Below are 17,063 nucleotides of genomic sequence, written 5' to 3'. Positions count from 1 at the left end.
CTCTCCAGGAGTGAATGATTCACAGTAGTTTTCTGAGTCACAGAGGAACACAGCAGGTACCTTCACATATCCCGTAATTGAATAATACAGAGAAGTCGGAGTGTCCTAGAAGGAAGTGCTGGCTATCAGCAGGCGGATGATACAGTAAGAGCACAGGAGAAATGCTTGTTGGGTTCCTGGAGAGGGGGTGCACATTGCCGTTTTTAAACAGCTTTGTGATTTACAACAATTGCACCTAATGTTTGTGAGTGAAAGTCCTCCTAACCCTTTACACGAAGTCTCAGATACTCTCACTGCCAACTCGTTCTGGATCTGTTAATGGTCTGTGCTTTCCTTTCCCTGAGCGCCTAAGAAGGAGGGTTGTGGCAAGTCATGCAATCACAGATACGCTCTTGTGCTTGAAATGATGCTGGGCGGTGGAGTAATAGCACAGAGTGATCAGTCTTGTAGTGAAGATTCAGACAAAACTATCTGGACCAGTTTCTAATACCTTTAAGTCATTTTGATTAGTATCTTTCTCTCAAATTGTTCTGTCTAAACCTCAGTGGAATTATTTGTGCTATTAAGTATCTTTGATATAGGTAAGGTGAGAACCTATGTCTTCAGTGGCATCAGTTCACTGAAGTCCTGGCCGTCCCCTTGCAGGCCCTTTGCAAAGGCTCAGAGCGCTGAGCATACATGCTTCTGTAGAACTACTTTTCTGTGCTTATGCCAACACATGGAGGCTGAAAAAATAGCACCTGAACTTGGATTCCCCCATCTTGGTTTTTGTTGGCCTGTTTCTGCTTCTTGGCATCATTTTCTAGCAAACACAGTGGTTCCCTCATTCTGGTTGATACATGTCCTAAATCTCATTCTTATTTCATTATTTCTGTGTCTTTCCTATATGTATTTTTTCCCTTTTGTCCTTGAGCTCAACGTTATCAGTACTGTACTATTTATGAGCTCTTACAGCTTCCTCTCACCATTATACAGTATATGATGCAATATTAGGATTTCTCCGTTCTGTCAAAAGGCCTTGTTTGCACTAATGCTTTGTCATTTCTCTTTTACATAGTTGAAAATGATGCTGAGTCTACCAAAGTGGGATACTGGTTGTCTTTTAAACTGTTTTATCTGTTGTTATTCCTTAGCATGTGTGCTTAGTTGATTTCTTTTCTCTCTTTTTTTTTTTTTGGAAGAGAACTAACAGCATTCATTTCCTTCAAATTTTATGTAACAATTTACTGTTAGAGTCAATGAGATGCAGTGTAAGCTGCTGCAAATCCCACTTCCCATAGAACATATGCTCTCTCTGAGATAAAGGGCTTTATGTTAAAGAAACACATAACAATGTAAGAGACAAAATTTAGTTATATAGAATTCCAAATTTGTGCTGTAGTATTTCAGGCAGTATGATTATTCATAGAATGAATACTGCTTCGCTAGAATCAGACCACTGGTAAAAATAAGTTAAAAGCTTACTAGGTTTTTAAAGTTTCATTGTTGATTTTCTTCCTCTTTTCTCTTTTTCTTCTAGTCAGACACAGAATTTTGGGATAAGATGCAAGCAGAATGGGAAGAAATGGCTCGCAGGAACTGGATTTCAGAGAACCAGGAAACACCAGGGCAAGTCACCATCTCAACCATTGAGAAGGTAACAGAGTTTTTTAATACAGCACATCCTTGCCATATTTAGATGAGCCACTCAGCTATTCAAGGGAACCCAGGAAAGTCTTCCCAGACATGGAAGCTAACTTTTGTCCAAGAGTTCGGCCTCTTTAAAAGTGCCTATGAGAAGGGTGGATTTAAAAGACTTTACCACAGTGAGAATGTATTTAGACTTGCATTCTCTCTGACTGAATTTGGCCATAAAGATCACAAAGGAAACTGCTGGATACGGGGCACTTTTGAAGATAGGCACTTAAGTAAGAGGACCAACTACTAAAAAATCTGGTCTGGAAAGTTCAAACACTGCCAAGGATAAAAACGATAGAGAGTCTGTCTCTCTCCTTCATTCCCTCTATTGTATGTTTTAATTTGACTTATATTATGTAGTTGATATTAATGTACACCCTTCACTTTGCAGTGGCAGAAAGGAAACTTTGCTGTCCTAATAGATATTTTGACCTATGAGCGAGCCGTTATTAGGCTAACATTTGCATTGATTTCTTTCCCCAAAAACACATTGTCTGAAAGCACATCCTTTTCAGATATATCTGACTGGACCTCTTTATCCAGCCCAAAATGGATCAGTACCTCACAACTGAGTAAAATTTAAAGGAATCCCAAAATAAATTCAGGGGCTTGCAAAACTGTTCTATATTTTGGAAGTTAATTGAAGGTTTCAGGATACTGACTGAACAGACATCAGGTTACAAGCCCCATAGGGTAACCCCCTGATGCATGTTTTTCACCATCAAATCCAGTGTACTGAGCACATGCAGTCAGTGTGAGTTGTTGCCATTAGCTTTGATGGGAGCAGGACAGCCTGACACATGAGTATCAGTAAGTGTAACTTCAGAGCTAAAGTAAAGAGACGAGTAATGTAAATGTCCAGTGACGCTGCCTGACGTGAATGATTTTTAAAAATTTTAAATTTAAATTTCATAGAGTAGTTCCTTCCTTCTTCATACAACAAAGGATCTTTACATCCAGGTGGAAAACAATGAGTCATTTAATTTTACAGAGTTGTCATTCCTTGCTACAGCGCTTCATCATGGGTCTATTAACTCTCTTCTCCAGGGCTATTATTTTCATACTGAAAATCCTTTCAAAGACTGGCCTGGTGCTTTTGAGGAAGGACTGAAAAAAATGAAAGAAGGGGACCTGCCAGTTACAATCTTATACCTGGAGGCTGCCATCCTACAAGAACCCAATGATGCAGAGGTAGTCACTCTTGTGCCTTTTATTCACAAAGCAAAAGGGGACTCCCTTTAGCATGCAGCGATGGAATAGTTTCATGGCCTAAACCTGTGATAGTCATGAGTGAATGAAACAGACTGAACAGCAGTGGTGGTTTTGGAATAGCATATGCCTTGAAATAAATTAAGGAGAGCTCTTAATATGATGAGACTCTGTTTTTGAAACTGTAGGAATTCCAAGTTCTCATTTAAAAGCTTTCAAAATGGACAATATTTCAAGCTTTTCATTCTTTTCCTGATGTTTTCAAACTATCTATTAAACGCTTACTGAAAAGATGAACATCTTTGATTTAACAAGAATGCTGACAAATTTTTTAAAGTTGCATCAGTTTCCAATACTGATGTTTTCAATGGGTGTATATTTAAAGTCTGTTCTCTGTGAAACCTGAAAAATATTTACAGTATGTGTATCTAGATCTCTTTGAATCTATTGCTACACTAAAATAAGCAGCAGCATTTTGAAAAGCAGAGGTAATTCTCAGACCCTCTAGAATCCCTTAGACCTGTACAACAAAATAATTGTTCATCATTTTCTGCAAAAGTCTAGTGACAGCAGAATCCACTTTAAATGTACAGTAACGCATTTGAGAAACCAGTATGTCTTCTTACACTGAGAGGATGCCTTTGCATCCATTGCTTATGAATGTTGTGAAGCCCAAAGATACTCAAAAACGGCACTGATTTGTACTGTTGGTATGCTTGCAATAGAAATCTATATTTAGCCAGTGCTGGCCAGATCTGCTACTTTATTCACCCCACTGTTTAACAGTGGTATTAGTCTGTAACTCTGCTTGCACTTGGGTACGTATAACAAATAATACAGTGATGATTATTTTTGCAGGCCTGGCAGTTCCTGGGCATAACGCAGGCAGAGAATGAAAATGAGCAGGCAGCCATTGTCGCCCTCCAAAGGTAGATGAAGATAATTGCTAAATAAGGGGTCTGATCAGTAATTAGGTAATGGAAGCCTATGTATATTTAACCTCACACTTGCCTTGTAACTTCAAGCATTTACTTAACTAAGGAAAGCATTGACACAGGTATAGAAATCTCCACAGTGACTTCAGAGGCACGAATATTTGTATTTATATATTTAATCTATGCAATATTTAATCTAAAAATTTAATTAGATGCACAAAAGTTACATGGCCTGACAAACATGAATTAGGCATAATGCAAATAAAGTGCCTTTTCAATATTCTAGCCACTTGGCATATTTTCCATCGTCTGTCCTTTAATCAAGAAGTTTCTTAATTGGAATGAACTCCTTTCAGCTGCTGAATACTAAACTGAGAACATTTTTAGGTTGATAGAGATGTAAAGATCATGGTAGGCTTGTATGTAAAACGTCAGTTCCAAATTATCAGTATTATTATTACCTTACTGTAGTGGGTGTTCATGTTTCCACTTGAACAAAGTACCCTCTCCAAATTTAATTGCATTAGCAATTTAACCATCAAGTCATTTCGCCTAAGGATACTTCAATTACTATAACTCATTTATATGTAACTTATTAGTTTACCTGGATAGGAATCCAAGGGATTGTCTGATTTGGGGCTTGCTCATCCCCACCGTTTTAAAACAAGCAACAGTAATATTCACAAAATAGGCTAGATTCTGTTCTCAGTTAACGGTGTATAGCTGGAGAAAGACTACTGGAGTTGACTGGCTCTAGCTTTATCAAAGAATAATTGAGAATTCAGCATGACTGAGAAGATCAATAGGAATGGAAGAGATTTTGTCTTCAAAATACCTTTTCGTATAGCTGAAAGTCTTTAATTAAATTGTTCAACTTGAGTTTACACAAAGCTGCTCTTCGTGTACGGGGCAGATACTATAAAAATGAATCTACCCATGTTTACTATAAAAATGAATCTGCCCAACCAAAAGGATGAGAATAAAACCTGTGTACATATGTTTATGTATGTGTGTGCTTACACACAAGTGTGTGCATGCAAGTGCATGTGAGTGTGTAACACACTTACCACATAAAAATAAGACCAAGTCCCTTCTTTGAAAGCATGACTGGGTAGATCTTATCTGTGTGAGTGATTTTTGGAAGAATTCAAGAGTTGTGTGTGGCTAAAAAAATCCCTCAAAATATTTTTATTTTCTGCCTAGGTGCTTGGAGCTACAGCCAAACAACCTAAAAGCTCTGATGGCACTCGCTGTAAGTTATACTAACACTGGCCATCAACAAGAGGCCTATCAAGCTCTAAGAAACTGGATAAAGCAAAATCCAAAATACAAGTATATAGTGAAAAGCAAAAAAGGGTCCCCAGCACTTACCAGGAGAATGTCTAAGACATCAGATGAAAGGTAAATGCAGCATAAATCCTGATGGTGGAAACTTTAATGACATCACTAGAAGCAATTTTATGTGCTGTGCCCTTACCCCGTAGAAGTCCAGCCTGTTCCCTTTGGCAGAAACTCAAAGACTCAGTTGGTAGCAGCAGCCAACACAGGACATTTGGTTTAGGAACTGCTGGCTGTATGTTGTACCACCCCTGGAATTTAAAAAGAATTACAGCTAAAAAAGAGATGCTTCCCCTCAACTCCCATCATTTTCCTCTGATCCCACTTAGCCTGTCCACTGCCTCTGCGTTCCCACATCCTCACTCTTCTTCCACTTCCAAATCTGTGCTATGCCTGTATCCTGCTCTGTGTGTGTTTGCTCTTCCTATGATTCACCATATTGCCTGTATCCCAGCCTAGCCACTGGAATCCAGGAATAGCTGTTCTGCGGTGGGCCATGGCTTCAGTCTCACTAGCAATATTGGGAAGTAGCATCTGCTTGTTTAAAAGCCATTTCAGTTCTAAGCAAAGAGGCAGCGTAGTCATTTTTTCTGACCTCAGCCTAGCATACTGTAATAGGAGCTGGCAGCCATTTTAAATAACAAAAACAATTCATGAGTTGGCAGCCTTTCCTCATGTTTTCATAAGACCAATAAATAAGTATCTCAGAATTGTGAGATGCATAATAAAGTCACTAAAGGCATAAACACCATTCATAGACCCAAAATGCTGGGATTATCTCACGGCATGTCATTCGGAAGACAGGCCTTATATTTTACCCTTATCACTAACAAGCCTTGGGTTGACAAGATCATTTAGAATAAGCAAAAATAAAATATGCAAGTTTTGCTTAATTGCTAAGTGTGTTATTCTGCTTTGGCCTCATCAAAAACTGGTGTCAGTGGGAAGATTTTATGAAGCCTGTAGTGGGAACAGAAGCCTTAAATTTTGTCATCTTTCCTCAGGGGTCTTGGCTAGTCACTCTATCTGTGCCTTTTGAGAATGATTACTATTTTAGCTACTCCCGAATCCTTTTACATCTAGGAACTCATCCAGTTTTAATAGCTTTCATAAGCCTTTATGTTATCTTGCCTGGATTCATAGTTGCACTTTGACTTTACCATATAGGTAAACTCTGATATTCTGCAAATGAGTTTACAACAGCAGCTGAAAGTAAATCTGTGCCATACTGATAGTGAAGAAGCTTATTTTCAAATTTTAAGAGTGTATTACTGCTGATACATCCAGTGCAAGGATTTTAATTTCTGGCTATGCAATCAATATTGCAACATTTGCAAAGAACGGTAAGATGCAGCTTGATATTATTTTTCACCCTTGTCTAGCTCATTACTTGAAGAAGTAAAGGATTTGTACCTGGAGGCGGCTCACCAGAATGGTGATATGATAGACCCTGACTTGCAGACAGGACTTGGAGTTCTTTTCCACCTGAATGGAGAATTTAACAGAGCAATAGATGCATTTAGTGCTGCTTTAACTGTTCGGCCAGAGGTAATTTTATGCTTTTATGTTTTTAAGAGTTTAGTTTTACAGGCTGTTTTCTGTCTCCTCTCTTGAACAGGCCAATATTAATGAGATGTCACTTCAGCCATTAAAATTTTAACACCTGAAATAGAAATGTTAATCACAAGACAGTCCCATTTATAACAGATTTATGCATGTCCAAGTTTTAGCTGTGTGCTGATTAATTGTGCTCGTTATATGGCGCTGTCTATAATCATGAATCAGACCTTCACATTCCATGTCAATTAGGAGAAGATACTATTATTTTCTGCACTCTTCCTTACTTTGAGGAAGAAAAAAAAAAGCTATTATGTCCCTGCTTGACACCTACAGTAGAAAACTCTCATTTTCTCACCAGGACTATACATTATGGAACCGACTTGGAGCAACTTTGGCAAATGGGGATCGAAGTGAAGAAGCTGTTGAGGCCTATACACGTGCTTTAGAAATACAGCCTGGCTTCATTAGGTCCAGATACAATTTAGGGATAAGTTGCATCAACCTAGGAGCATACAGGTAAGTTACAAAAATGTATAAACAAAAAAGTCAGGGGTCATATAAACATCTACGAAGTGAAAACTCATTTTCTAGCTAGAGCTATCTATGAGGCTATATTCTGATTTTTTGTCTTCATCTCAACTATTGCAAAAATTTTGAATGATATTTTACAAAGCAATGATGTTTTTCTCAAATCCACTAAGAAAGCAACGATACTTTTCTCAGATCCACACATTCTGTTTAATGGAACTACATAATTTCTATTAAAAACAGATGAATCTCTCATTCAGGAAGCTGCTTAAGTAGTTTTTTAGCTCTAAGTGCAAGTACTCTTATTATAATCAGTGGGATTATTCTCACACTTAAAGTTAGTCCTGTGCTTAGGAACTTTTCCGAAAGAAAATTTGAGTGTCCATCCTTAGGAGGGAAACTTCAGTTAAATTGTTTCAAGTATCTAATCCTCTGAAAGACACTTTTAATACGTCCCTCAGGAATCAAGGATGATATTCCAGGCCTCTATAAGAAGGGTCCCAAGTGACAGTTAAGATGAAGGGGAACTATACAGCAGTAAGAACAATTTCCCCAGACGTATGAATAGACTGAGCTCTGCATTGCTACAAGCCCTTTTTCTAACAAACAATAAGCAATAACAGTTTGTCCACTCGTTTAAGGCAAATCAGACAAGAATAACACAAAGAGACTGCAATGAACTGCCTTGTAAAATAATGTATTTGATTTTAGCATGGTATTTTAGAAAGCTTTACACCAGTCTTTAAGCATATTATCTTGCATGTTTCTTTTTTCTTCTTCCCTGCAGAGAGGCTGTCAGCAATTTTCTCACTGCTCTCAGTTTGCAAAGAAAGAGCAGGAACCAACAGCAGGTTCCCCATCCTGCTCTATCAGGCAATATCTGGGCAGCACTCCGAATTGCTCTGTCTATGATGGACCAACCAGAACTATTTCAAGCTGCCAATGTGGGTGATCTAGACATTCTGTTAAGAGCTTTTAACCTAGAGCCGTAATAAAAAATATCCACAAAGTGATTAAGTTGTATTAGGAACTAGAGAACTCTTCTATGACTTATCTCAAAATGACCACGTTTTCCAAAAGATCATGGCTGTAGATCGGTAGGGGGAATTCTCCTGGACATGACTCAAAAAGGAGAAGTTCAAAAGCACAAAATATTGTAAATAGGTTCAAAGTCAAACGATTGAAATGGATTGCAGCTAATCTGACAAAGCCCTGAACTAGATGACGCAGTCATTTCTGAAGAATCTTCATCCCATGCAAGCTATATCGCTATGTATACACACAGCTATACAAAGAAAAATATATTAGGAACAAACCTAGATAATCGTTCTTGCACATTAGAATGGTGAGCAACGCATCCAAGGAATCTGCTTAGTAGCTCATTGCACTATGCTGACGCCACTTTTCGCTACCACAGGGATTCCCTATCCTTTGGTTTCTTTCTTGAAAAGTCTTCTCAAGGTCCATCTTTAAGATAGCTCTGAAAATAAATGCATGTAAAATGGATGCATTTTGTTTTGACTATATTTATTAGTTGGCAGTCAACAAGAGCTTTGCTTCTGAAGGTTCCTTGATTGAATCTGGGCCCAATTCTGCAGGCTCATAGTGTTGCAAACTACGTGGGATGTAACAAGAACATTGTACATGGAGGTCTCATGGGATTAGACCATTTACTTACCGGAAGGACAAATGTTGCAAGCAGAAGCAGTAATTTGCACTAAAATTTTTGTTGTTTAAACCAGCTATCTCCGATCTTGGAAAGAGTATGTCTTCTACAAAGGCGCTTGTAGCAGGATCTGCACCAGTCTATGTACTTATGCACTTTAATCTTTCTTTCTGTAAAATAATGCTATGCTTTTATTTTTATTTTAATTAGTAACAACAAAATATACAGGATAGCCTTGTTGGCATAGAGGACCAAATACCATTTCCTGAAATGCGATTATAAGGTTTTCAATATGTTTTAAAAAATGCAGATACAAATAATATCTCTTGGAAAGACTATTTTATTATGCATCTACCTGGTATGGCACACATACATGCTGTATGTGAATTATATCATTTCAAAAGATAATAAGCCTGCAGATTTCTATTACAAATAAAGAAAAACTTCACAGGAATCAATGCCTGCAGACCATGCTCAAGGGAAAATTTTCCCTGAAAAGAAAAGATTGGTCTATATACGGATTGTAGGACTGGGACTAAGATTTGATCCTTTTTGCTCTTATGGCAAGCTGTAGCAAAACTCTCAGTGACCTCCATGATAGCAAACCAAATCCTTATCCAAATCCATCAGTATTTGTAGCTGCCTCCCCCCCCACAAAAAAAATCTTAGTTTAGCTGGATTGGATGAATGGCAAACGGTATTTGGGTGGCAGAGTGAGGGTGGAGAATGCACTGCCTCATGATGAAGGAATCGATTTGGGTGTAGTGCAAACATGTTTAGTTCAAGGTGAATGTGTTAGTCAAAGAAAGGAATAGAAAATTTTCAGGAGTTAATTTTCAGTTGCTGTTATTTTAATAAGTTGCTGATATTATTCCTAAATAGTGAAAGAAAAAAATTTAATTGAACAGCGAATGTTTTGGTACACAGTCAGGAATGTAACATACAGGGTATGTACTGGAATGTGTTAAAGTGGGAAAAACAGCACATTTCCTACAAGCAGCATAAAGAAAAAAAAATCAGTCCAATTATCTGTATCAAAAAGAAAAATCCAAATGCACAAATCACAGAGAAAGAAACTCTGGGGGAATTAGGCAGTTTCACCAGTACAAATCTAAAGTTTCTTGCAGCTGTATGTTATTTTGAGCAACCACTTAAAGGAAACTTGCATGTAAGATAGTCTAATCACTGCATCTAATCACCAAGTGTAATTTGTCAAATAAAAATAATCAATTCTCATTAAAATAAAAGGCTTACCCGTCACCCCCTTCCACAGAACAGAGGTGCTGAAACAGCTCCAGGAATTTTTGAATAGTGCTTTTTTAATTCATTGTCAATATATATTCCTATTTATCTATCAAGCACATAACGGAGTCCTGCAGTGTTTCCCTAAGGACTGGATATCAAGGACTGAGACTGGGAATGTCATTTTAGCTGAAGCGGGCTTGCTGTATGCATATCTGCTGACAACAGTTTGCTCTTTTGCTTTGACAGCGATGTGTGATGACAGTCCTGTATTGATAAGGCAGAGCAGAAGGTGCAGTGCAATTGAATCTGGAAAAGTGATAAGAGAGAAAGGAGGCAGCTTTGAGAAGAGGCTGTAAAGCAAAGGCATATGTGCTTAGATTTTGCTTGATGCCCTGCCATCACAAATGTTCTTCTAGAATATCCTCTGTGCTATGGTGTAGGATAATTAGTGCTTATCCGGAGGATTTAGATGTTCAAGAGCTTTATTTCTGTGCCTCTCAAATCAACAAACTTCACTGCTTGACTTGTCAGAGTCAGAATGACCATGGACACGCGTAATACGGATGACAGTTCACTAAACCTATTTTTCTCCAGAATGTGTATGAGTAATGTGGCAATTTTGTTAGATATCACTCGGACCCGGCATTAAAATCTAACGTAACTCCTAGCCCTGCAAAAAGAACAGACAAAGTAGGTAGCTCTCAATTTATCCCGGGATGCGCTGCTCAGAACTGCATGCATCTGCTAACACGTGCACACCAACATTACTGGTACCAGCAGAATTGCCTGCATAAACCCAGAAAAAAATCACTGGGGCTAAACTCTGCCTCCCAAGGGTATCCTCAGGCCTCCAAATTCATCCCAAGCACAGCAGGTCTGCCGCACAGGGGCCAGGCGATGAAAAGCCTGTCAAAAGAGCTTGTGCAGACCCTGGGAGATTATCCCATCTTTCTCTCCCGTTTTAGATAGTCTGTAGCCAGTTAACCACAGACTGCTGACCAAGGTGTTGTGCAAGGGAAAGACTAGAGCAGACTTAGGCTCAAAGGGAAGGGTGGCACACCTCCTCCTGCTCCGCTAGACACCAGGTCAGGCCCGGTTTGTGCAGGAGAGCGGCTGGTGACTGAGCTCTCCACACAAATAGGACAGGCTTGCTTATGCTAAGTAGTCCTTGGTAATCCTGGGGACACTGCTGTGTATGCTTCAATATCCTGGTTTTTTACCTTCTTCCTTAAGCCCCTACTGCCAAGCACTGTCAGTACAGAAGGCAGGATTAGATCTTGCTTTGGTCTTACCCCCTCATGGTGTTTCTTACGTATTCAGTGGCAAGGATGTGTGTTTGCCTGTAACAGCAAGAGGAAACCTGTGAGGAGGCTGGAGCATATTAACACCCTGAAGAGGAAAAGCATCTACTTGTACTTGTAACCAGGCACGAGGTAGGATAAATAAGCAGGGTGCTGAACTGTAGCAGATTGAGCCTATGAGTGACAGACAGGAAATCTGGGTCCTGTTCTCAGTGCTCCCTTGGAGCTCAACCAAGTCGCAGTCTCCTTCCGTCCCCGACTTGCCCAGGTGCGCAAGGAAGGAAGAAGGGGAAGTAACAGCCATTGCATGCGATGGCTCTATATGAGAGCAGAGTAATTCTGTCATCTCACAGACCATTCGTGTGGGTGAGGTTGCCCCTTCTGTAAATTCAGAGAAGGTGAAACACGACAACTGTGCAACTGCTCAGGAGTAAGTAAGGAAGCAGTTTTGCACTGCAACTAGCAATTTCAGCAGAAAAGAGAACCTAAGACATTTCAGGATTAGGACTGTACAGTATGCATGTGATACCAAATGAAAGGGCTGCAATGGTTTATCATCATCTCCCCATCCTGCTTCCCCTTCTTGTTACTCCCCTCTTTCTCTAGAAGTGACTTATCACTTCCAGGTAATTGATTCCAGGTTGTTGAGTCTTTCTTCTATTTTATATATTTAATGCAGTTAAAAATGCTTTCCTAACCCCAGCTTTCCTAACCCTCTCCTCTGCAAAGCTTTATGAATATTTATGACCTGTAAGTCTGATCCATCAAGCTGCTGAACACTCAAATCCTGCAGACTTCACAGGAGTGTTCAGCACTTTGCATGATCGGATCATGTGCATGCATTCAGTTACCGGATCAGGGCTGACCTCTGAGAGCATTGCTCATGCTGAACAGCCACTGGATATGGAATAAGACTTCTCAATGAAAGAAAGCAATGAGCAAAGCTCATTTCTTGCTGATCTCTTTAAACTGCAATGACTAAATTCCTTGTTGCAAGAGACTGGTTTATGTCAGTTTAAAATATCAATTTGATTTTTAGGTAAACACATACACATAAATGTATCTAATGGTATTTTCTTAATATCTGCTAAATCACAGCAGTTGTAAAAATATTGAGGGGGAGGTTCAAATAACACAAAACCTCACATATGACAATACTGCATGCAACTATATTAACAAATAACCATATTGAAATATTAACCCAAAGCATGGTGTAATACTACTTGCATATACATTTATGGAATGCATGCATAAGGCCCACACATAGGGTATTCTTAAACTATTGATTGGTATTTTCTATGGGATATTTAAAAAGCACTTTGCATCTTCTAAACACAAAACTGGAATTGTTCATGTTATGTAGATCAACATAGAGCACTTTTTAAATCCCATCCTTCTGTTGTGGATTTCATGCTTTCTTCAGGTGTTTAATTAATGACAGAAATCCATAGTAATAGCTTTTGCAGACATGTTTTGAATATCCTCTTAAGAACTAAGAAGATGAATATATGCAGCTTTCACAACGAAGCTGGGTTTTTGGCTTTTCACATTCTCTTCACAAGCCTAAACCAGATGTCACCAAACCAGAGAAAAAGATGCCAAGAACCATCGAAACAGATAGCTATTGTTTTGGTCTACATGTACCACAGCCAAGCTTTGCAAATTTGTCCACTAGCTCTGAAGGTGGCTAAGTGTCCAGCTATCCTGTTTGAAATACGCAGACCTTAAACTTCACAGGATCTGAGTAACTGCTGCATCCGCTTGTTTTGCTGATGCTTCGCTCAGCTGAAAGCTCAGAACATGAAGTTAGGCACTAAGAGCTAACACGTCACTTGAGAAAACCTGGGCCTGCCTGTCAGATGGAGAGGAGGACGCTGACAACACCAACAGATCAGCTGGGTGATGCCATGAACATCTGTAGCGCAAAGGCCTTCAGAACCCCAAAGCGAGTGTTACAGGCGTAACAACTTACAACGTTACTGCATCATTGCCTGCTGGAGCCAGTGAGAATCGGACTGAATCACAGATTGGTTGTAGATCTGTCTCATCTCAATGTGCATCTGCAAAATGACACACTAGTTACTTAGCATGAATAACCTGCACAGCTGACAAATGGAGGATTCTAGTCACCCATGCTCTCAGCTTAGCAGTCTGTACAGTGAATTTATATCATAAATGTTTATAAGATACAATACTGAGTATTCACAGATAGAAGCGATACACAAAACGCACTGCACGTTGTGAAAAAAAAACTGGTGGGTATGCAATACAGTATTATCTGCTACTCAAACCTCATCTAGACTAGAAATCAGATTTCTATATAATAGTTTTATTACTGGACTGTTAAAATATATCAGAAAAAAAAGAAAGAAAAAAAAAAGAAAGAAAAAAAAGAAAGAAAAAAAAGAGGAGTACCGCACATGAAGAGACCACTGATGCTTTGAACAACCCTAGACAAAATGAGAAAGAATCCACAGAAGGATGAAAAGTCTCAACACACAAAGCAATAGGTGCTAGGCAGGGGGGAGAGACAGTCAAAAGGAACCTAAAGTTTCCTAAAATCAGCTGTAATTTTACAAACGCTTGCACATGTGACATCCCATTGAGCAAGCTTGCATGGTCAAGACTTAATGTGCTTTGATCTTTTTTCCCTTTCCACATTTATAGAATGGCCCTGACATTGGCTAAATCTTTAATTTAAAGAGCCTTTTTAATATCAGTAACCTATTGTAAATTCAGAAAAATCAAAACATTTATATATATTTTATATATCAGAGTATAACATATCTAGAATAAACTAAAATATATAGTTTTGAAAGGCAGTCTGTGCAGCTTCTTCTATATGCTGTAAACTGTTTGAAAACCTTTGCAGTCTTGCATCAGCTTCCTTGGCTTTATTTTTAAGCCAACATACAGGAAAGAAGAGATCATAGGGTTTGCAAAGACTTTTGCCCAGGCCATCCAAAAAGCCCTGTTCCTGCAAAGACTCGCACTGCTCACTTAACTTTACCCGCTGAATAGTCCCTGAAGTTAAGTGTTCGCGCAAGGCTTAGCAGCAAGCGGGCAGCGGATGGAGAGGTGGGAGTTCGGCCCTACGCTCGAATGTTTACATTCCGTTTTAAAGGTTCATATTGACCCAGACTGACAATCTGCGTCTGTAAGTACATACGGAGCAAAAGATTAGTTTCTTACAGCAGGTAACTTCGCCTCTGTATATTTAGTGCATTATCAGCTGTATATAATATTAAACACAGACCTGCAGTTTACCGATGCTTTAATTTGATGTTTCCTTGCACTGCTCTTTAAAATAACCTGTTTCCTCAGAAATGAACTATGTGCATATTGGATGTGTTAAATTTATTAAGCTTATAGATTACTATTTGCAGAGCACCACAGTTCATGTAGTATTTTTGTACTGTAATGGCGGCATGCCTTCCTTTGGGTTTCCAGTGTGGGTTCTTTTCCACATATTAAACTGTATTTATTTACCTGTATTTATAACTGTGCAATTTTTAAATATGTTTTAAAAATAAACTTTGTCTGTGGCTTCAAATATTTCAAAATTTCTTTTGGATTTTAAGATGGTTTTGACTATAATTACTTAAAATGAAAGGAGGGACCTACATCTCTAAGTGAAATAAAGGATTTTTTTAATATGAGGTCTTCTTTCCTATTCTTTATGAAATAGATGTGCTTCTGTGCTTAAAAATTAAACCCAGAAGAAGCTTCTTCCTTATCAGCAGATTTTTTTAATAAACCCATCAAGTTACTCTGAGGTGTTTCCTTTTTTAATCACTTATTTTTATTCCAACAGCACACTGATCAATTATGCATACAGCTGGAATTTATACCAGCTGAGGACTGGCTCAAACAATTTTGCACATACACTTCATAGGAGGAAAAAGGAAAAGTCTATCAGATTTTTTCCTGCAGATCAGGTAACTGCACACTTAAAACAGAAGTAATATTACAATACATCTTTCTGAAAAAATGAAAAATGAAGTCAATTTTCAGTGACTGACAGACTTGCAAAGAAAAGTCAAATGTAAAATTATAAATGTAAAATGCAAAATAAGGAAATCAAGCCCATACTGTGGAATTTGAATGCAAGAACTTCAGAATCTTGCTCTTCACAATGTCAGGAAAGTATTTCTTCAAGAAAACATGCAATTTCATTTATTCTGATATGAGAAAGAGCTTTTCTTTGTAACTACATCCTGTCTAGTGCAAGCTAACACAGAAAATCCAGGGACTTCAAAAGAAAAAGTCAGAGAGATTCAGGGCCTTATTCTAAACGTTCATAAAAGTATTTTGCACCATTATTCAAGCAAGTTCCCATATCCCTTAGGGGCAGTTAGCTAGTGGTGACTTCAGGTTTGGCGTTCGTGCAAAGACGTGGAAGTGCTGAGAGAGCAGGCGTGACATCTTTTTCGGGCCTTTGCTACGGGGCACTGGGAGCACAGACACGAGACAAGAAGGGGAGAGAAGATTCAGATGTGCCACTGTGGACAGAGCAGGGAGCAACCAGTGAGGGGCTGTGACAACTCCAGCAAAGGGCTACTGAGAAAGCAAGCCAAAGTGGAGATGGGTCTGGGGCCTGATACCCTCAGTGGACACGTGGGTCTGTCCAGAAAAAAAAATAGCAGATACAGTCACGCTGTGCCTGTCGAAAGAAAGCCCTGTCAGAAAAGCTAATAGGAATTGCTGCCTATGGCTTTAACTAAAACAGCCGCTCCTAAAGCAGAAAAGGCAACAGGAGCTAAAAACATACTACACCTGAGGATGCAAGTAATCGTGCTTGACAGTGGCGTATTTTGCCCAGAGACGTTAAGGTTAGTTTAGTTCATGCTGCTCAAATGTGCCAGCAAAGAAGTAGCAGTAACGTCCATTAGTTATTTGCTCCGTAGTGAGCATGAACCAGGAACACGGTATGTTGTCCTGAAGGCAAATGAATGGAGCGGTTGGAAAGAAAGCATTAGTGCCAAATGCTATGTACAAAGCGCTGCTCAAATAAATCACTGGGAAGGACAGTGGTAAAGTCGTCTGAAAATATAATCACCTACTCCACACAGGCTGTCAGCTGTACGCTATCTTTCTTCGATATTTTTACGGCACTCACCTTCCCTCATCGTAGCACCAATGCCTCACTTACTCACATTACACTTGCAGCACACCTGAGACACAGCGCTGCTATTTTCTGTTTTAGTGAGGGGGAACAGCACAAAGCTGGATGGGAAATGACAACGCTCTTCTACATCAATGTTGTCGACTCATGTTTTTCCAAGAACATCAACTGGCTTAAAAGTTGCAAACAAAAAATTCATTTCAGTTTAAATCCTATTTTATAGTTTTGCCATGTTTTATATTCACTCAGGGTTGGGGTGTTTTGCATCCATAGAGTTACCATGAGTCACGAGAAACCAAGAATCTCACAAAAATTTTTGCTCCCTGTGCAGGTCTTTTATTAAAATACCAAATACCATAACAACTGAAAGTAAGAAAAGAGGCAGCATCAAAACATTCTCACTCTATTCTTCTTAAGGTTGGACAGAAAAGAAAGAGGCAAAAATCTACACAATCACAAGATGTGTAAATATTTCTTTT

General features: G+C 39.0%; 1 protein-coding gene across 1 annotated transcript in view; it reads left to right on the top strand.

Moving 5' to 3' along the window:
* PEX5L (peroxisomal biogenesis factor 5 like) overlaps positions 1–8,289 on the top strand; it is a 41,633-nt gene extending 33,344 nt beyond the window's left edge. Inside the window, exons 7-13 of the mRNA XM_013939805.2 lie at positions 1,520–1,636; positions 2,725–2,868; positions 3,745–3,815; positions 5,025–5,222; positions 6,542–6,707; positions 7,078–7,235; positions 8,035–8,289. Coding sequence (XP_013795259.2) covers positions 1,520–1,636; positions 2,725–2,868; positions 3,745–3,815; positions 5,025–5,222; positions 6,542–6,707; positions 7,078–7,235; positions 8,035–8,239 — 1,059 coding nt within the window. The 3' untranslated portion in view covers positions 8,240–8,289. The remainder of the gene's footprint in view (positions 1–1,519; positions 1,637–2,724; positions 2,869–3,744; positions 3,816–5,024; positions 5,223–6,541; positions 6,708–7,077; positions 7,236–8,034) is intronic.
* The last annotated feature ends 8,774 nt before the right edge of the window (positions 8,290–17,063 follow it).

Source organism: Apteryx mantelli, chromosome 9, assembly GCF_036417845.1.
Source record: "Apteryx mantelli isolate bAptMan1 chromosome 9, bAptMan1.hap1, whole genome shotgun sequence".
NCBI classification, from domain to species: domain Eukaryota; kingdom Metazoa; phylum Chordata; class Aves; order Apterygiformes; family Apterygidae; genus Apteryx; species Apteryx mantelli.
The sequence above is the reverse complement of the archived record's forward strand: the minus strand, read 5'-3'. Positions and strand labels throughout refer to the sequence as shown.